Below are 22043 nucleotides of genomic sequence, written 5' to 3' on the forward strand. Positions count from 1 at the left end.
AAGAAAGTCGATAAAAGAAGACCTTGTGTCGGCTAATAAAAGGAGCATCAGAAGCAATTGGGTCGGCTAAAAGTCTAGCAATGAGAAGGACAGAGTGAAGAAAATGTCGTCCCCAGTTGGCTACCGTCCACGACCGCCTCTCTCGGCCTCCCTTCCCTTGTCCCCCAAAATTCCCCCCCCCCCCCCCACTTCTTTTCCTATATATAACGAGTGGGAGTTCTACAGTCGACATCCTTTAGAATTCACTTCTCCAGCTAAAACTCTCTGTACAGAAATCGTATCGGATTTCGAGACGTTTTGTTTCCTCTGCACCAAAAGAAAAAAGGTGACTGGTGTTCTGTATTGCTTGCTTGCTTGTGTTCGTTCTCTCTTGGATGATATGGATCTTCAGTTGGGACTTGCACTTTCCAGCATTCCTGATAAAGGGTTCGATTTAAATTTCTCTGAAATTGAGGCAAGCCCAGTAAAGAATGAGGAATGCAACATCAAGAAACGGAATTCTGTTGAAGCCTTTGAGGAGAAAAATGCTGATGATCACGTGCCTCAAACTTTGGCTTTGCTGGTATGGGATGAGCAGTCTAACCAGGGAGATGATGTGGATGAGCCTGAGATTAGTTCTGTCACGACTAACAAGTAATTCCTCTTGGCTCTGTGGGCGTCCTAATCTCGTGCACAAGGTTTTATTGTCAGTACAAAATTTTCTTGTGGGCATCAATGTTTATGTGCTGAATTAGATGTTGTTTTTGACAGTGCTGATCGTGGGTTTGTGGGGTGGCCTCCAATTAATTCGTGGAGGAAGAAGATTTGCCAGCAGAACCGCCCTGGTGGTTTTGTAAACTGTGTAACGGTGGAGAATGGTGGTGGTCACGCTGGAGGTGGTGTCAGGGGAAGAAACTCCATGTACGTGAAGGTGAAAATGGAAGGCGTGGGAATAGCTAGAAAGGTGGACTTGAATCTCTATCATTCTTATCAGACACTCCTTCAAACCTTGGTTGGCATGTTTGGTAAATGTAAGTAAGAATGTGCTACTGCAAACAAATCAGTACTGAAGATATTTTCTCGCTCTAATTAGTGAAATTTCTGATAAGATTTTCTTGTTTTTGATTGTTTGGAAACAGGTCAGCAAAGTGTGCAATCTTACCAGCTCATTTTTCAAGACAAGGAAGGTGATTGGCTACTAGCTGAAGATGTCAACTGGGGGTATTTAAATCCTATTCTTACACTAATTTATTGGCTATTTTTGGGGCACCAATCCTCTGTTCTTGCAGATTACAATAGCTTAATATGGTTAAGCACAGATTCTGATGGCTATTTTGACTTTCTTGATTTTGCAGAAATTTCATTACTTCAGTGCAACGTCTGAAATTGCTGAGGAAAAGGGACTGAAATGAAATTAGGTGGAATAGGCATCTTTTGGTGGTTTACGACTCGTTGCCTAACAGTGACAGATCGTCATCTGGCAAATGTTTTTGCTTCTTAAAGAAATCCAAATAGATGGAATGTGTAGAAGATATTTGGTTTTTAGATTCTTTAGATGTTCTTGTAGACATGTTGCTCTTATTATTTGGAACCTTTTGGAATAGGAATCTGGATTAACCAAACAAACATGAGAAGAAGAGTTGTAGCTAGGCAATAGAAATGCCAACCTCTCTCATTAATCAACATATTATCAATACCAAGTTGAGCAATCTTATGGTCAAATTACATTCCAGGCGACTTGCATTTGCAATTGCTACGTATAATTCCTCGATTCCAAAAACGAAGGGCATAACTGGATGTAGTAGCAGTCTCACTGGTCGGATACGTAGAGCTGTAATTGTTTTTTTTTTTTTTTTTCTTTGGGCGGGGGAGCTGGGATTGGGGATACACACACAGCATCAAAAAGCATACATACACAAACCCAAAACAAAGAATATGAGATTAGCTAACACAAATTGTCTCAATTAGCAAGGATGGATTACTTTTTTACAAAAATATTGTGTGTTTGAATCCTACTATAAATTGGTGCGCATGTAAGGACCGTATTGGTGAATGATCTGTAAGAATCTTGTGAGACTATTGTGTTGTGAGTGATCTATAAGAGATCGTGTTGTGAGTGATTTGTAAAAATTCTGTGTAAGTGATCTATAATTCTAGAGGCACGACCTAATTTGTGGTGTTGTGAGTGATTTGTAAAAATCCTCTATAAGTGATTTATAATTATAGAGGCACGTCTTGATTCGTGATGGTGATTAGAGTCAAATCCATTCAAACTTTTTTCTACCAAAAAATATATTTATATATGAAATTATGCTCATAAAAATTACTTCAGATCTTTGGAAGGCAAATATTTGTTCGTCGAAATAGATAAAAAAAATGTCACGATTGAAATTTAAGAAGATTTGAGGAAGTAGGAGTAGTTAAGAACAATGTAAAGAAGATACTTTTTTGTTCTTATTCAAGTAAAGATTTAGTTCATGAGAGAGTAGAAGGAATGGAATATATTGCATTGATAGTGAATATTTTGTGGCAAATATGGAAGTCCAGAAATCACATACAGTTCAATAGAGAAGGAAAATGCCCAGGTATAGTAGTGAGCAAGGCAATTCAAGAATGGCAGGTTATACAGAGTTATACAAATGGGGGAGGGAAATGGAAAAGAAGAAGAAAGTAGAAATTTAGAGATTGAGGTCAAATGAACACCACCTACAAACGGCACGGCATCATTATGCTAAACGCTGATGTAGCTGTAGATCAGAAAAGAGAGAGAGTTGGTTAGGGAATCGGGGCAAGCAATAAGCACCTGGGTTGGAAATGAGAGTAAACGTCGCAAGGCAGGCAGAGATTGAAGAAGCAAATGCAATCAGAACTGCAATCATGAAGGCCAAAGAGGAAGGTTGGATGATTCAATCAGACGATAAAAAAGTTGTGAATAAGATCAAGGTGGGTGGTACGTTTGATCCAGTAATAGGAACAAAAACTTAAGCGGAGTTTTAGTAAAGGATTAATCTTTCCTTTATGAAGAGAGGGAAGGTAACTATACGTCCTGTTTGGATTGCCATTTCCTGTCAGAAAATTATATCGTTTTTCATGATCATATTTCTCTATTATCTTTTTTTCTCACATACATCAAATCGCTATAATATTGCCTAAACTTGGATTCCTTTCCTCTACAGTTAACTCGACGTTTGGCCAGAAATGACGTAGGAGCACTTGCTCCGACTTTGTAAATATTCTTGTGATGAAATAGAATCTGTGATACCATTTGTGTGAGCAAAAAAAAACAAAGAATAAAAAGAGTAAAGATTTTAAACCTCACAAGGAGAGACGAGAACTATAGAATGGATTAACAAGGATCTGACGAAAGAGGAGGGGTAAAAGTGTCATTGAACCACAAACAAGCAACATGGATGTCGATGATTCCGAAATCTGAAACCACGTGTAACCAGCAAACTCAACTCACCTCACGTCAACTTCTGCCAACTGCGAAACCGCCGCGCCAATGCTACGTCAACAACATCAAGCACTGCTCCCGCTGTGGGAAAACTCCTCTACATCCACCCTACCCCAAATCCCCGTTACTTCCGCCAATGTTAATAAGCACTGCTTTCTGTCGTCCTCCTCCTCCTCCTGTCGTCCTCCTCACTTTCACTCTCTTCATTCCTACCCTGCTCTCTGTTTTCAGTCCCAGAAGAGGAGCTATAAATCAGCTCCCAATTCCAAAACAAATTGAAAACCACAACTTCCCCAGCCATCCCAATCCCATTCTGCTTTGACTTTATGTACTTTTACTCGTACTCAACTTTGCTCTTTCTTGCCTTCCCCGGCCGGCCCCCCCCCCCCCCACCACACACAAACACCCTCTCCCCATCCTTAAAAAGTTCCCCTTTTCACCTGCATCCAACACTGTCACCCCAGAAAGCTTTTAACTGCTAACTTTTTCAAACGAAGAAGCCCACTACAGCTATAGTTTCAGGAATTTCTTTTATTCGTGGAAACCAAAGGGAAAAAAAATCGTGCGCGCTCATGAGAGGTACTTCTCTCTCTCTTTCCGTTTTTGTGGTTATGTTGTGTATATAGTTTTTTCTGGTTGTTTTAGATTTTACAGTTTAATTCGAATTATTGTCGTTGACTTTTTCCTTGTTACTATAAAGGGTTGAAAACATTACTACGTCTGTTTTCGGATTTAGCTTTCCCGTTTAATCAAAGATTGTGATTGACTTAAATGTCTTTATTAGGTTTGAACACCTTAATTGCGTGTTGAAATCAATGCTGATTAAGGACGAGGAGGAGGAAATTTTTGGGATTAAAGTTTCAACACTTCTACTCAATGACGACCTTTTGGTTTCCTATTTTATTCTTTTACTTGATTTTAGTATCTGATAGTGTTGATCGCTGCTAAGATGGATTAAATGAGTGGATAAATTAAGGCAATGCAATCTAGTAGTACGAATCACCGAGATATCCTAGGCTTATGGACAATGGTTTTTCCTTATTGATAGTCTAATTTACCTGATTGACGGAAGAAGGAGAAAAAGGAATGAAAACCCATTTTTTGTAATTTAACACTTCATTCAATACCCAGGAGTTTGTAAACATAAAAGTTGGAGAGCATTTCCACATTAATTACAACATGACATTCATTTTCTTTATACTAAGTGCAATTTGGAAATTTTCTGGTTTTTCAATATACATACATACATACATATATATATATACACACACACACATTGTCATTATTTTTATTTTGCTTTAAGAATTACGCCCAACAGATTTAATTGTCATCATTCTTTTCTTAAGTTTGAATGTATATGTCATGTTTCCATGACTTTGACTAACGGGCTTGATTTTGTAACCTTGGAGCAAGAAATTCAATAAAATCTGATCTAGTCAGATCATTCTGGATGATGACTTGATTTTACATTCTTCTGGCTAAAGGAGCTTCTGAGATATGGTGAAGGACTTCATTCCCTTGTCATGGCAAGTACTATTTTAAGCTTCTAGTGTGTTTGCTTAATGTACTCCCACTGATGGTATTATTGTGTTCTCATACTAAGGTTTGCATGTTAACACTTGCACCTTGATGATGATGCTGATTAGGAGGTATGATTCCAATAATGCAGAAGAACTGATGTATTTTTATGCATGTGAGAGTAGGCACATCAAAGTTGGCTTCTGCAGCTATATGAGCAGTACAAGGGATGTGAATCCTTTATCAGCTCTGTTTAAGCATCTTGAAGAGGGATGAGGTAGGGTAATATGGATTTATTTGCCTCAATTGAATGAGCATCACTAGAAATTAGAAGATGTTTTAGAATAGTATGGAATGCATTTGTTTTACTGCCATTTGAGAATGCAGGCACTGCCAAATTGGTCCCAAGCCCTACTTGGGATTAACCTTGTTTCAATGTCCCTTTCTTTCTATTGTCATTTGAGGATGCAGACACCTCAAAACAGTCCCAAAGCCTGCATGGGAATAAACTCGTTTAAAATCCCTTCTTTTCTATTGCCTTCTTCTCCTCCAACTAACTGCTTAAGAACCAATAGAGAAAAATTATTAGAGTTTAATTATAGGAAGGCCTGCTTCTGGCTCATTTGCTGCCTCGCTGATGACTTTCTGCAGAAAAATGTGGTGTGTGATGCTTCTTAAAAAAAGCAAAGCAGGACAAGGAAAATAGAAATGGCATGTATAGGATTTGCATTACAATGATGCTTTCAGAATGGTAATTGAACTATTCCCCCATCACAAAATAAGCCTTTGAAGATTGTAGGTTGAATGTTGGTATAAGCCCCTCTGTACTGGCATTTACCTGACAAAATTTCCAGAAATGTCCTGAAAGTGATGATCATTCAAACGGGAAAATGGAAATGGGCATATAAGCAGCTTAGTTTATTTGATATAATAATTAAAAGAGCTCAACAGAGATAACACAAGGTCCTTGAAATGTATTTGGGTAGAAAAGATACAACATTTTGGAATAACATTTAGCAATAGATATTGAATTGGATAAGCTTATTGAGTTCTGGTTAGGGCAACTCAAGCCATGTTAATGGTGTTGTGGGCCAATTTTTGCCCTCTGACTGATGAGATCTTATCGCGAGAAAAGGGAGAAGAAGCTGAGCCAAACTTAAACGAAGGGTTTGTACTTTAGAATATTCACCTTATTTGGTGAAAGTTCCGATCAATAAGAATCCGCTGTGTTGAAAGCAATGTCATAAATTATGCCCAACAGGTAAGAGGGAACCTTCAAAATTTAATTCAAGTAGACAGCTGTTGATGCCTTCAATGTGCTCTACATTAAAGCCGAAGCAAGACTAAAGTACTCCAGCTGGAGGGACATCTTGTGAGAAATTTTGTAACATCTGATTATCTTCATAGATCGAACATCACATAGCTAAGTGTTATTTAGCATCCTTAGTAGGAATGCATTTTTACTGCTGACATTGCGTGATCTTCTAGGGACAAAATCATATTTAAAAGGAAAATTTAGTAATGATTCAAAATTATCGGTAGATTATGTGGTACAGAAAATTAGGCATTTGAAATTGGCTTAGCATTGGGAACCCACCTTTGACTGGACCGGACTGGTTTGGGATGTTAATTTATAAATCAGCACCTCAAACAGTAGACTTTGTGGTGGTCAGAACGATGCACATTCTGCGGAATAATGTCCATTTGGGCCAGTGAAGGTAAAACAACAGGCATTAAGGATGACTCTACCTGAAAGCCTTCCTGATTATGAGTTTATTGAATTGATGGTTTACCAAGCTTCACTAATCCAAATCCTGGAAATTGTTATTTTCTCTGTTGCATTGATCAATAAAAGTTGAGGATAGTAGTTTTGAACAATTGGTTGCTCCTACTTAAGCACTATGAATTTGCATACGGATGAATACTATTTGTTTGTTTTTTTAAGATGCCTAATATCTTGAATTTGAAGAATGGTTTACTTTTTGGCACAATGATGTAGTAGTAATCTTCGGCCTTTCTGGCTCCTGACCCTTGGTAACTTACAGAATACTGTAGGTGCAACCATGGAGCCATGTTAGGCACTGCTCCTGCTCAGCATCTTTTGCACTATGGCCCCAAGACCCCTCCGCCTCAGCTCTAGACGCCCTTCTAGAAATATACATATCATTATAATACTCTTGATACTTGTTCCTGTCAGCATTATTGGAATATTTAACCATGGCCAGAAGATCTCCTATTTTTTCCGCCCACTTTGGGACCGACCTCCAGAACAGTTCGAACGCCTACCTCATTATTATGCAGAGAACATTTCCATGGGCCAACTCTGTCGTCTTCATGGCTGGACCTTGCGCTTAGAGCCGCGCCGAGTATTTGATGGCATTATATTTAGCAATGAGCTGGACATTCTTGAAATTAGGTGGCATGAACTCCTTCCTTATGTTACTAAATTTGTAATTTTGGAAGCCAACACCACCTTCACTGGCGTCCCGAAACCTGTCTTTTTTGCTTCAAATCGGGATCGATTTGCATTTGCAGAGGAAAAGGTTGTCCATGACGTATTTCCCAGTCGCATTCTTCGGCGTGGTTCACATGAAAACCCATTTAATCTTGAAGCAGAGCAGCGTGGGGCTATGAATCGATTACTTCAAGGGGCAGGTATTTCGGAGGGCGACCTCCTCATCATGTCGGACACTGATGAAATACCAAGTCCTCACACTGTGAAACTACTGCAGTGGTGTGATGGGGTACCTCCTGTCTTACATCTGGAGCTGAAGCACTATCTGTATTCCTTCGAATTCCCGGTTGACTATAGTAGTTGGCGTGCTACAGTCCACATTTACAACCCCTGGACCCGGTATCGACATTCGCGACAATCCAATTTTATTCTGTCCGATGCAGGATGGCACTGTAGCTTTTGCTTCCGGTATCTGCGAGAATTTGTGTTCAAAATGACTGCCTATAGTCATGCAGACCGAGTTAGGCACAGAAGTTTTTTGAAGTACTCCAGGATTCAGAAGCTCATCTGTCAAGGAGATGATCTTTTTGACATGTTACCTGAAGAGTATACTTTTAAGGAAATTATCAAGAAAATGGGTTCAGTACCTCGTTCAGCATCTGCAGTACATCTTCCTGCTTACTTGGTGGAGAATGCAGAAAAGTTCAAATTCCTTCTCCCTGGAGGTTGTACTCGCTCAACAGGATGAACATCCTTCTCAAGGGGGAAAGAAACAAGGGTTGTTTAAACCCCATATCGTTTTTGTAACAGGTAGAAGTGATCACTTAGGTAGGTTGGCTACTTTCCGGGCATCCATATTAAGCTACTCGAGTTTCTGAAGACTTTTAACTGAGTAGCATTAGACAACGTATTCTATTTCTCTGTCGTTGCTCCTCCATCTTTTTCTTTTTCCATCTTCAGACTATATGGTCTAATACCAACTATTGGTTGCGAAATGATCCCCTATTTTCCAAGGAATAATAGCGGCGGGGGCTTGCACTATGCTCAGGATAGAAGATAAATATTGGGTTCTTTTTATACCGCTGACTACTGTAAAACATGTGCTTCTCTCTGTCGGAGGAAATATCGAATATGGGAAAAAAAAATTTTGATAAAATGGAAGAGGTATTTTGTTGAACAAGTATTTGGGGCACTCTCGACCAAGTCCTTTAGGCTCCTGACATTTTTTATTATTATTATTTTTTATTTTGAATGCTCTTGTAAAGGTCGAAAACACAGAATTAAAAGAACTGCTTGCCTGTGTATTGTTTTTCCTTGACGTTGAAATCAAGAGATGACTTTCAATGGCTACCTTTCTCTTTCTGTAAGTAAGACGTCATTAATCCTCATCGTTCCTCGCCCGTTCTCGCCTACGTTCTGCCATACAAAGTCGTGAAAGAAACGAACCTTAAAAAGTAGTAATTATACGGAGCATAATCCCCAAAAAAAAAAATCGTAGATTGAAGTTGGATAGCTATTAAACCATGCATGAGCATGACAAGGATCCAATGCCTGAGCAACTCCTCTAAAACATACAAGGAGAATTAATCGTCTTTCAAAAACAAGAGACCGCGCTACGTTTTGTTGAAAAGACAATTATCTCGTTTCCGTTTATAAATAAATCTGAATGGAATATATTTTAAAAGAAAAATTCATGCTAAGTTATTCATTATATATGCATCTTTCAAGCCCGATCAAATTTGAGATTTGCTCAACTTACATGTAGCAAATTGAAAGGGCAAGTTTTTTACTACTAATTTTATTCAATTCAGTTAAATTTACTTCTTGCTAACTCCATTGCCGTACTACTTTGAAAAAAAAAAGGTATCTTAACTATTTAAAGTTGTTGATTGCTTTTAAAAGTTACACCGCACACGAAGGTGTTTTAGACAGTAATAATAGAGAATAAATTAAAACTAGTCGAAACATACTGTAATATTTTTTATGATGTGATGTATGTGAGATAAAAAGGTAATTGAAAAGATAAAAAGGTGTATTGAAAATTGTAGCGGTGATATAAACTAGAGGTGGCAAAATGGGCGGGATGGGCGGGATTTGCTTGGGTTTGTGATGGAACCGAGTCATATGAGTTTGGGCCCAATCTTACCCATATGTGTTTTGGGACTAAGTTGGGCGGGATCACTTTGGAATGGGTTTAGATTGATCCCGCCCAATACCCAAATCTATTTTCTACATATTTTTTTTCCTTTAATTCATTTTTATTTTTTATATAATTTTAATATTTTTGATTTATTAATTTTTTTAATTTTATTAAATAAACATGCAAGTGCTTTATACTCAGGATTCCCATCAAAAATTGGATTAACAAATAAAGGAAAAAATAGATATACAGTCATATTCCAACATATATCAAGATGGCCAAGGTACTTAAGGTATTGAATATTTATCCTCATCATTGTCCTAAGATGACAGGTCTAAATTGACTGAAATGTTGAAAATTCTTGTGGACAATGACTAGGAAAACTACTAGATTATATTCTCTAGTATGACTATAAAAATTGTTAAAAATAATTTTTGAATCTAAGACTCCGTTTGGATTGGCTATTTTTTCAAAAAATAAGTTTTTCAAATACAATGTTACAGTAATATACAATAACTCAAAAAACATCCCATCCATATTAGTATATCAAATATTTCAACAAAATTTTATAGTAAAAATTTTTCATATACACTGTTATAATAAAATATTTCAAAAATACCCCCAAAAAATAGCTAAACCAAACAGAGCCCTTGTTATTTGAGCCCAATGGGTACCCAAGTATTTCCCAAGTATTCCCATCAATTAATGGATACAATTGGGATTTGTCCCATTTTAAACCCAATATCAAAATCCAATACCCATCCCGCCCAAAGTCCCCATGGACATGGGTAACCCATTGGGACTTGGGACAAATTGCCACCTCTAATATAAACCAATAAATTTGAGCAAATAATCTCCTGTCCGGACACACCCACCGACAAAGTTCGTTGACGGTGATCCAAACTCGGACTCATATTGACTAGTCAATTTTAGCACTCTTAGAAAATTGACGTCTCCTCGGAGCTAAGGAGTAAGGAGCAGCAGAGTTGAGCAGAATTTTGATACCCAGATGAAAAAGAGCCACCTCCTCTCCCGTCCTCTCACCTCCGATGAATTTCCTCCGTTCACATTGACGGCAGAGGCTGTTATTAACAACAGTCTTCTTCGACATCCCTCGTTCCCGCATCCAACCTGGAAATGTAAGTAAGATAAAACTGCCCAAGTTAAGCATGGTACCCTGCGCAATGCAATCGGTAAGAAGCGCTTTCAATTACACGTAGCCCACCCATTAGCCGCTCGTTTGACAATTTCCGACAAATGATCCGGCGGCCCAGAGGCCCCACACCCACCAATTCAATTGTACTAACTATAATGTATTTGAGTTGACAAGTGTGCAAATATTTTGCATCTTTTTCTTTTTCTTTTTTATTATGGTCAAATATAATCTTATTCTCTCTCCTCTACTATTTTCTTCTTCTTCTTCTTCTTTTCCTTTTTTTTGTGTGTGCCGTGGATTCTTGTTTTACACTTTACAGAAGAATGAATAATATTTAGCAATCGGCTGAGGATATCGCTACTTTCATAGACAAGGTGGCCGGTCTTGTTAGCTTGACTACAATCGCTGTGATAGACGATATACTACAGGTTATTAAAATGAATCAAGGAATCATTATTTATATTTTTTTTTATTTAGGGATATCCCAACTTTCGACCGGACTAATCCCCTAAATTTATGTAGAGTCTTACTTCAAGAATACAAGACAAAATAATACACGGGAGTCGATCATGAAATTTGCTAATAACTATCAGATTACGTAACTAGTCGGACTACCAAGGAGCAAAGAATCATTAGGCTGGGATCGGAGAACAAGCATATGTACTGGAATTTACAAGTTAATGAGACATTATCGCAACGTGAAATGAAATGTATCCCAAGCCATCAATTGTTAGAAACTGAAGCTTTTGACAAGGTTCTAAAATAAGCAAAGTCCACGGGCAACCACACACCAAAAAAGCTTAAAAGAAAAAAAGAAAGTGCATGTCCTTTTCAATCTTCATAAATTTCAGTAGACCGTGCATGTTAGGTTAAGTGGGGGTTCAAGAATTGCATCAGCATGTCTAGTATGTCTCACAGCATAAATGGAAAGGACAAACTGAAGAGTGAATATATTTGGGAATTTTTTTTTTTAGTTTTTTAGTTTTTCTAGCTTCTTTCTTAATTTCTTCTCCACATTCCAATTTGATATCAGAAAAATAAAAAGAATTGCTAATTCTCTTTATGATGAGTCTTAGCGGGGAAGAGATTTTTCCGGGAATAACAAGAGCAACGGTGGAATAAAAAGGAACTCCTAAGGTGGGAAAAAGAAAAACATGAGGAAGCTTCGTTGAAAGTTCATCCTGCGTAAGAAAGTCCATTGCCATTTGGAACAAAGTGGTAACGGAATATTGAGATGTGCCATCTCCAAACATCCCATTGAAATTGGGTTGCTCTTTTTCCACGAGGAATTATAATGTTATGGGAAAAGAAAACTCTTCCTCGGATTCCCCAATGCATCTGCACAATATCCACTAAGTAAAAGGTAAAAGATAGCGACCAACGATATTACTAATTGACAACAAAATCAAATAATAATAACTAATAAGCAGCACCGAATGACCACGATAAAAGAGCCACGCGCATCATAAAAGACACCGCGGTCTCGTTCCGGAGGATCCCTCGAAAAAGAGTCATTGCATATAGCACTTCTTTGTTTTTTAGAATTAGTAATGATTTCTTACTTATCTTTCTTAATGATTCGAATAAATGATCTGTCGATTACGACTAAAACGTCTTATCAACTGAATTACGCTTTGTTATCCATTGCATACAGTAACTTGAAGAGCTATTTAGTTAAATTTGTTTAATTTTATAGTCTACAGGAAACTTTTTTTTTTTTGGGGTCTAATGGAGGGTGCAAGCCCATTACGGAGAAACTAGTTTGGCTTGCCTAACTTCGATTACGTAACGCAAACTTTTCTATTATTGTCTACAAATATTAATGAAACATTGGGGCCTAGGGAAGATTGGTATAAAATCTTTAAACTATAAAACATCATTCAAGTTGATCTGTTAAGGGATTCATTGCAAATCAAACTAAAAAATATGTACAACAACTTATTTTATAAGCATAGTAGTCTGTCGAAAATTTTAATGATGATCCATAACATCAAAGAACGATTAGTCACCCGTAAGCTTTGAGATCTTTAAGTTTAATTTTACAATGATCTAGATAAATTTATCGTACATAAGGAAAATGGTTAAAAGTTAAAATGTGTAGAGTCCATTATGATTGAAATATTTTCGGGTAGCTTTGACTTAATAGTCCACTTGTAGATTATGCGGTATTATTATTATTATTCGGTATTATTATTATTATTATTATTTGGATATAATCACACAAATATGATTATAAGAAAGATGGGACATTATACGTCTGATTTTTTTCATAAAATGAATCGAATCGAGTCGAGCCGATTCTGGTGCGTCGACTTCGTCAGTTATTCCCCCCAAACGGGAGACAGTTTAGTCGCGCCAAGACTATTACTACTCTATAAAATTTGATTCCTACTAATCTCTCTTAAAGGTATTTCTGTTTAAGCAATGCCCAGTTGAACGTATCGCGATATGTCCAGTGGTGCGCAAAATTCCAGGAGCCGCTTTCACACCATAAATTTTCTTTTTAATTTAGAGACCAGGACCACCTTGCTGAGTCATTCATATCTTGTACTACTAAAGCACTCTAACCAAGACACTACTGTTTCGAGTTCATGCACCTATTAGGCAACTACTACTTTTTTATGCCTGTGTATGATCTTCAATCCACGTTGGAATTATGGATTTGACTAGACATTAATAAATCGACACCAAAAATGGAAAATAACATAATAGTTTAGGTATTAATATGCTCAAATTTTATACTAACAACTTTCATTTCCGCATCTTCTGAACCCGGATCAGATGTCATTTCACCTTGTTTTCGTAATTTCCATGAGAAAGGCCACGGATTGGAAAACTTTGGCCGGTGGCTTCCCTAGATGAGAATGAGAGACCTATAACTAGGGTGCCTCTTGCACTGGTTGACAATTGCTACTAAACCTGGGTTCTCTTAAATTTATATGAGTATCTTTTGCATCTGTATGATCCGATAGTGGTACAATTCTCATCGATTTTTCGTGATTTTGTTGAGTAATTATTACGGAATTGGGACAGATATAATTACATTTTGTGTGATATTCTTTTATTAAATTAATGCATACCTTTTTTCACATATTGAATTGATGTCAACAAATTGCAAGTAGTACAATAATAAAATTATATGAGTGTACATCAAATCAAATCATATACTCCCTTTCCCATTTTGATAGCCTTGTTTTTTTTTTTTCATTCATTCCAAATTATAATCTACTTTTTAATTAAAAAATATATAGGCTCCGTTTGGATTAATTATTTTTTAAATATTTTACTGTAGTAGTAGTGTATGTACAAAATTTTTACGATAGATGTAAATGTATAATGATTAGTCACACTTCTAATATTAATGTAATAATATTTTAGAAAGTTAGTAGACTAAATTTATTCTTCTAACAAAATCAAATAAATCTTCTTAAATCGTGTGAAACGAATTCAAAATTATGAAAATGAGAGGGATGGAATACTAAAAAAAAAATACTCCACTAGTACAACCTCAGAAACTCCACAGGAATCCTAACTGCCTGTCCCTGCTCATTGTGACCATGGAACTTGTTTGCACCTAATTAATTCTCCGCTACAAGAGGTCACAATATTCTGATCATGTTCAGCAGAGTAAAACATGTCCTGCGCCACATCGACATAACATGTGGTTCTTTGCATCTTGGGACACGAAAACGGGCTGATTCGAATTTCTACGGCCGATAATATCCAAGAACTGTAAAAAGATGAGACGATAAATTGACGAAAAGGGCGAGAATTAAAGTACGTACTAAGTCTAGCAGTAGTATGGTGAACAGACAGATGGCTGCCCTTGATCGTGACGTCTGGCAAGAGTCTTATTTTCCTTTAAAAGGGTAAGATAAGATAAGAAAGAAGAAATACATAAAAATGTCGTGTTACACTGTTACGTCGGATGGAATTGTCGGTCTGATCATCGCAGTGGAACCCACAGCAATTAGTCCGTAGGCTGGAAAAATGGTTAAACCGTTTTTTTTCAACACTGGAGTTGAGTTGGTAAAAAAAAAAAAAAAAAGGTTGAGTGTTTTTCTGATTTCACCGGAAAAGCTTCCTTTGAAAAAGTAATCATAAAAGGAAAAATAAATAAAAGCTAGAAGACTGTATACTTCCCTTTACAACGTAAGCAAGCTTGAATTGGCCGCAACTACGTTTTTCAATAATTCTTTTTAATTTTATCAATCACTTACAAAAAAAAATGCTAAAATAATTATTCTAACAAAATTTTCAATCCAAACACACCATTAAATGTTGCATAAATTGTATCTTTGCGACCTGGGTTGATTTGCTAATTACTTGACTGGTGTATGTTAAAAGTGATTCGTGTTTCTTTGAATCGGATCTGTGTGTGTTTGGAAGGAGATTATTTACCCAAATTTATTTGCTTACATCACCATTACAATTTTTAATACACCTTTTTATCTTTCCAATTACATTTTTATCTCACACACATCACATCACAACAAGTGTTACAGTAATTATTCCAAATAATATTTCAAATAATCTCCTATCCAAATAATTAGTAAAGTTTTAGGTAAATATAGGGAGTTTTGTGATTAGGATGTTAGCTCCAACTTAATGATACTATGTTTTTGGAAGACAATGCTGTTGTCGAGGTAGGTTGCATTAGCTAGAGAAGAAATATACTGTGGCTTCTTATGTAGGAATTGAAGTCCGAGAAAGGACAAGTATATATATATATATGTCTGATAATTTTTTCAACCAAAAAAAAAAAACGCCTTATAGCGTAGAACCAACATTCATATTTACTCGCAAATGCCCTTAATTTTGAGCCCGTGAAACATTTTTAATGAACAGTCAAAGCTCGTGAGTATGTTTCTTAAAGCAGCCGTATCATGAATCCATCACCGCAAGATTACATAGTAATTAATTATCCAACCATTTTGTTTTCTAGCTAGTTTTTTTTTTTTTTTTTTTTGGTTTAGGCTTACTAGAAAGATCATTAGGTAAAAAAAAGAGAAGATGATGATGATGATTAGGTCATGCAGAGAAATAAATTGATAATAAACGTCCTCTGAAATAAATGGCGAATCTTTTTGTGCACAGCTGGGATCAAAACTTTTTTTTTTCGGTCACACTTTTTATCTTCATATATTCCGTTTCGCTTTCGCTTTTTCCTCTTTCTCTTTGCTTTCCTTTTTTATTTCGATTTTCTTTTCCCATCGTTTTCCGCTGTTGTGAGTATATACGCGAAAAGGGATTGGGATTTGTAAATGTTCATTTACTTTTCTAGTTCTTTTTTAAAAAAAATTAATAATTTAATTGATACCATATACTCCCTCCCTTTTTTTATAACTGACGTTTAAGGTTTTGCACACCAATTAAGAAAAGTTTTTCATTGTTTAAATCTGTACATTACTTTCTTTTTGTACCCTCATTAATTGTTCAATTCACCCATGTTTTCTCTCACTAGAATACGGAGGGGCAGATAATTACTAGGGTTGTTACAAAGAGAGAAGCAATAATTACTAGGAGTAGTAATTAAGAACCCTGTATTGGAAAAGAGAAATAAAAGGGCAAAATTGTGAAAAAATAATTAATACTGTATGGGAATAATAAAACGACAGATAAAAGTACACTAGAGCAAATTTCTTAAACGTCAGTTATAAAAAAAGGGAGGAAGTAGTTTGCGTTGACCATGAGATAATTAAGACTCGATGCCAAGTGGCGAAAATAATGCACAGACGAATTCGATTTGTGGGCGTTGACTGGAAATCGTAGTAAGAAGTTAATTGTTACTATAAATTGCTATAGATCCCAAGTGTGTAGGCCTCCGTTACTACGTGCGTGACCAAATCCGTAGGAAATATATATATGCAACGGGACCGGGGCATCCCCATCGGTATTATTCCTTCATGCAGAGAACTAAGAAAGCTTCTCCGTGTTTGGCATATTATTTTTGTTATTTTGGATATCATAGATGCGAAAAAACGTGCTTTCTAACAAGTGGAGTAGTTTGGATATCATAGAATGTCCTCAGGTGGGAGTGTTTGGATAGCACTACTGTCTTATTAAATAATATTTCGCTTGCATCATAAACACATTTTTCAACCCACCTTTTTATATTTTCAACCACCTTTTTATCTTACATACATCACATCACAAAAAGTGTTACAGTAATTATTCCAAATAATATTTCAAATAATACCCTATGATTCTTTGGATATCATAGAGAATTTACCGATCCAGCTTACGAATTGCCATTTTCTATAAGAAAATATTGAACCAACTCCGCTTATTTTTCCCTTTCGTTTTCTGTACTTAGTTTTTGCATGTCTAATGTGTGTTTTCCTTCGAGTTGCTTTTGACATCAGTAAAGTAATAGCACTACTAATTTCTTTCTTTCTTGAGTTCAAGTACAAGCGTACTTTTAGGGCATATTTTCTTTCGCTTAGGGGCAAAAAAAAAAAAAAACTACTCTTGATAACTAGGGAAAAAACTAAGAACGTAGCGTGTTTGGACAAGAGATTATTTTAGATATTTTTTTTAAAAAAATACTGTAGCACTTTTTTAATCTAATGTACCCAAGATAAAAAAATAATTAAAAAATACGTTGGTGATACAAGCACATCCGTGTGCGTAAATAAGATGCAATCAAAACACACTTGATATTGTTTAAAAGTTATGGACCACGAAATTGTCCTTAAAAGCAAATCGATTATCATAATAGGACGCTGTTTTTGCATGATAAGAGCAGCAACAAATCTTTCTCTGCAAAATCGGAGTGAAAATGCTGATTGAAGAAAAGGCTAGCGGCACTTTACTTTAAATGACAACTTAACCTGCAAATGCTAAACAAGGTGATTGTTCATCCGATTAGGCTTTAATCACCTTTTATTTCTTTCCCAAACTCACCAAGCAAAATGAGAATAAAGTTATAAACATTTTCTTCTTTTGGGTTCTCATATATAGAATAACTTCTTTACCCTCTCAAACAAGGCCAAATTTGTGACATCAAGCCGTTAAGAACAATTAGTGGTGGACAAAATTATAGTAACAACCATTTTTAGTAACAATTATCGAAAGTTAATGCTAGTTGTGGATTAAAAGAGGCTACGCAGGTTCGGTGGCCAGACATGATGTGCCCATCCCAACGCGCAACAGCACGCAAAAAACGTAAACTATGGCTACAGTTTCCATGCAATGGACCCTGCTTTCCGCGTGCAACCAGAGCTGCGTGATCCGCACTCTCCACTCATTAACGCCTGCACTTGCCAAGCATTTTTCCCTTTTTTATTTCATATTTTTTAGTAATTATATAAAAAAAACAAGTTTAGAAGGAAAGGAGACTCAATTCTCTTAAGAAAGTCCGGGTTTTTTTTTTCAAAAAAAAAAAACCTTAAAAGTTGACATTTGAGACATTTGTCGCCATCTATAACTAGTAGTAGTACCTGTACCTTTTCAGGGATCGGAAGAGGTCTTGTCGGCAATCATCCTTTATCACTTCAGCGCGTGTCTCTACGTACCAAACGGACCCACTCATATTAATACTCCATCCGTCTCATTTTGATAGTCCTGTTTTTTCTTTTTCGTCTGTCCCAAATTGTAGTCCACTTTCCGATTGAAGAATATAGTTGTATTTTAATTTTCCTAAAATACCTTTATTCAATGTAAGTTGTTGTTACTATAAGCCTATCCCATTTAATGAGAGTTGATTCTTTTTTTACCATCAATTCAAGTTCCAGTAAAGTTGTACTCTAATTAATGTGAGGGTATTTTAGGAAAATAACTATCTAAATTGATTGGTCCAACAAAGTTAACTACTTTTTATTAAACTGTGTGAAAAAGAATCAGGATTATCAAAATGGGACGGATGGAGCATTTAATACACACAGTTTTCCTCAAATAGGACATTTAGATTTTTTCTTTTTAATTTCCTTTTTGGAAATGATTGATTAAGTTGTCCAGTTCAGCTGAGGTTTGCGAGGACAGCACCCCACGGTTTCGTATGCAATAAATGGCAATTATTGGACCACGATCGGCAACCGGACTCAAGGACAGATAATCTTTTCATATGACTCCTCCATGCTAATAAAATGTTGCTAATAAAATGTCATATTTTTTATTTTAGTATGTTTGAAAATATTTGTTATCTCACTAAAGTCAAAAAGTTACTTTTGATCAATTTTTTTCAAATTTAGTTCAATTTTTATCTATATTTCATACTATATTCAAATTCAGAATTAAAATTTTCAGGACAATTCTGAAAACAAGTTCACTAGCATCACCATCAAACCATTGTTATTTAAAAGTTGAAATCTCAAAATATGATAAATAATTTGGGACCTAGGAAATATTATTATTGTATCTCGTGTATGAGTATTTTCTATGTCAATGAATTATGAATTCATCGTCAGCCATTTAATGCAATAAAGAGTCTTTCTAACTTTCGACGCACGCACAAAAAAAAAAAAAGATTATGAATTTCAACGTTGAAAGATAAAGCCAGATGATCAAACGAAAGCATTTTTAAGTGATGTATTTAGGACTTTATCAAGGGACGCTCCATTAGTTTATAACTTACATTTTGTTTTTTGCTTTTATTTATTTGTACTTTACAATTTAATTTTATTTAAAAAAAACAAAAAACAAACAATCGAACCCAGGCTATCTACATGCACTTGCGTTGATACTTTTTGTCATAAAAAAACAAGTGGATCTGGGTGATACAACTTCACAATATAAAGTCTCTACGACGTTGATCGTCGATGTTATTGCGGTGAAATGACCACCACTGGCTTTCATGAAAATTTCCTCGTTTTCATTTGACAGGACATGGTACACATTAGGTTATTCATTCGACATTTTATGGAAGCATTTTTTTCCTTCTTTTATTAAAAGAAAGAAAATAAAGCTTGCAAATGTTGGCCGCCAATGCCATTAAATGATCGTGGTTGCCTAAAAGTGCAAGCTACGGGACAAAACAAAAGATGATGATATTAGTGCAAAGATTCTTTACTTTTAATTACGTTGATTACATGCCATTAATTACATCAGCTTAATTTGTGAAATGCATTATAGTGATGCTGCCAGACCACATCGTTGTAAGCCCACACACAGTAGATGACAAACTTTAAGAAGCATAATATTATTATTGTCCTCATGCCCTATTACGACGTTCACTTCGCTTCCCTGTTTTAGTGGTCTTGTCCATGCCCTGTTAATGAAGGTCTTATCTGTTGTTCTCCACGGAGAATGAAATGAAATGAAATGAAAAAAGTACTGCTATTAACAGGTCCCACATGATATTTTCTTCTTCAAAAAAGAAGAACGTGACCTCTCTTTGACTTTTGTCACCTAATTTCTTATATTTGCAACTTGAAAATCAAGTCCCACAATTACACTCTTGGCAGTACAGTCTTAGCTTGGTTTTGTTTTGTTCAACAAGTGCTTGATACACATGACTTAAGAAGGGTTTTCTTTTTTAATGAAAAACTTATACGTTTTGTTTGGATTGTATTTTTCTGTCTGGACTTTTTGTAGAAAAATTATTATAGCGATTTGATACATGTGAAATAAAAAAAGTGATTGAAAAATGTATTCACGAAAAACGTAACAATTTTTATTTAAAAAATTGCAATCCAAACACACCCTTAATCTTTCTTGTGCAGATAGTGTGGCGCGCATTTAAACTCATTAGTATAGTTGGAATTTTTTACGTACTCAACAACTTCTAGGCGTTTTCCCTCTCTGTTTTTAGTAAATAATAAATATTAGCAAAAGAGTCATAGCTGTTGTTGTACAGATAGGCTGCTGATCATAGAGAGTACATATGATGGAGTATTTGTTTGTGGTGTATGCTAATTGATTGATCAGTAAAGGTATATAACTTGCGGAAAAGAAATCATTTAGACACCTATTCGATAGAAAAGCTGTCTTTCTAAATAGTAAGAGCTTTCGTTAATTTCAAATTTTGGACGTGTGGATTAATTGCATCGGTGATGCCAAACTTTTTTTTTTTGGGGGTTAAATCTCACATCATAAATAAATAAATAAATAAAATTTCTCATCCATCAATTTCTCCTGCAGATTTGTCCGAAAAAGGAACGGTACAAATTACTACCTAGTGGCTTCTCTCGTGGAAATTGTTAAACCGCATGTGAAGTTGTAACGGAGCACATTCACTTGTTGTATACAGTACACACGATTTTCATGCACAATCTGATGGCGGCACAGTAACAAAAGCACCTGTTTGTGACCGGAGAGACTGGCTGAAACGCACAAACTCAATGATCAAAGATTCCTATTTTGAAGATCATGTATAGTCGCGCATGACCGTACACTTAAAAATAGAAAATCCAATTACTCATGTAAAAAAATATGTTTTCGGTTCACGATTGTTTGTTTGTTGCTCTCGATAATATTTTACATGATAAATTTAAATTTAAAATTCAAATCACGCACGCATATTCATAATTATTAGTGTAAAAGAAAAAAAAAACATCCCACTGTGTCAGTGCATGAATAAATAAAAAGGTTAATAATTGAACAGTAGAATAGTTGAACGTTAATAATTAATAATAGTAGTGCATAAGGGCATCTCCAACGGGAGCATAATGGGTGGGCTCGTTACAAAATTTAGCAGTCAGACAAAATTTTGCCCAGCAAACTTGAAGGTTATAAAATTTTGCCCAGCATTCTGTTTAATGTTCTGCATAATTATTTTTTAAAAAATAACAATATATTATTTTTGAGAGAAAGAAAAAGATATATTGTTCAAACTTAGATATTAATAATATTATTTTTAGAAAATAAAAAATTCAAAAGGTAAAAAATTTAATGAATGTTAATACTTTTTTTTAAAAAAATAACAAATTTATTTTTAAAAATTACTTTATTTATTTATGGGATATGAGTTATGCATTATTAAAATAAATGTATTTGATTTAATTATGGACCCATACTATTACACCTTGTGGAGTGTAATCTATTATGAGTGGAAGTGTAATAAAAGAGGAGAAAGTGAAATGCTGACGTGGTATGTGGATTACATTCTAAAAATGTTACAATGCCCTGAGATAAGAGTGCGGTACGAGTGTTGATTGCGAGCGCATGGAGTCTTCATGTGGATTCCCGCAGTGGTTCATCTCCCAACTCTCCATCGGAAACCCCGCAAATCCAGCCGAATATAAATCCATTTTAGACGTGTTGAAAAAAAGGCAGGTAAAAGCGACCTCAGTTATCAAGTGACTTGTATAAGCAGAGTCGCGGTCTAGATATAAGCACACGAACCTATCAAAGAGCCTCTCTCTGCCCTCTGTTGAAATGTACTTATCATCTCGCACTATTT

General features: G+C 35.7%; 2 protein-coding genes across 4 annotated transcripts; both read left to right on the forward strand.

Moving 5' to 3' along the window:
• Positions 1–287: 287 nt before the first annotated feature.
• Positions 288–1560, forward strand: LOC113776386 (auxin-responsive protein IAA29-like). Its single transcript, XM_027321529.1, has 4 exons — positions 288–633; positions 751–1010; positions 1119–1200; positions 1335–1560. The coding sequence occupies exons 1-4, from the start codon at positions 380–382 to the stop codon at positions 1384–1386; spliced, it is 648 nt and encodes a 215-aa protein (XP_027177330.1). The 5' UTR covers positions 288–379; the 3' UTR covers positions 1387–1560.
• A 1895-nt stretch (positions 1561–3455) lies between these two features.
• Positions 3456–8357, forward strand: LOC113772981 (beta-1,4-mannosyl-glycoprotein 4-beta-N-acetylglucosaminyltransferase). Of its 3 annotated transcripts, XM_027317493.1 has the most exons (3): positions 3456–4012; positions 4847–5228; positions 6997–8357. In XM_027317493.1, the coding sequence occupies exon 3, from the start codon at positions 7060–7062 to the stop codon at positions 8152–8154; it is 1095 nt and encodes a 364-aa protein (XP_027173294.1). In that variant the 5' UTR covers positions 3456–4012; positions 4847–5228; positions 6997–7059; the 3' UTR covers positions 8155–8357. The 3 variants fall into 3 exon arrangements, with proteins under 3 accessions (XP_027173294.1, XP_027173295.1, XP_027173293.1); XM_027317494.1 differs by lacking the exon at positions 4847–5228; XM_027317492.1 differs by lacking the exon at positions 3456–4012 and having other exon boundaries at positions 4755–5228.
• The last annotated feature ends 13686 nt before the right edge of the window (positions 8358–22043 follow it).

This window comes from Coffea eugenioides, chromosome 6, assembly GCF_003713205.1.
Source record: "Coffea eugenioides isolate CCC68of chromosome 6, Ceug_1.0, whole genome shotgun sequence".
NCBI lineage: Eukaryota > Viridiplantae > Streptophyta > Magnoliopsida > Gentianales > Rubiaceae > Coffea > Coffea eugenioides.

Excerpts from the sequence above, each read along its gene's own strand:
- LOC113776386 (XM_027321529.1), top strand. The coding sequence starts at position 380 with ATGGATCTTCAGTTGGGACTTGCACTTTCCAGCATTCCTGATAAAGGG. Across the intron at positions 634-750 it reads AGTTCTGTCACGACTAACAA|TGCTGATCGTGGGTTTGTGG; the intron begins GTAATTCCTCTT and ends TGTTTTTGACAG. Across the intron at positions 1,201-1,334 it reads GCTGAAGATGTCAACTGGGG|AAATTTCATTACTTCAGTGC; the intron begins GTATTTAAATCC and ends TTGATTTTGCAG.
- LOC113772981 (XM_027317493.1), top strand. The coding sequence starts at position 7,060 with ATGGCCCCAAGACCCCTCCGCCTCAGCTCTAGACGCCCTTCTAGAAAT.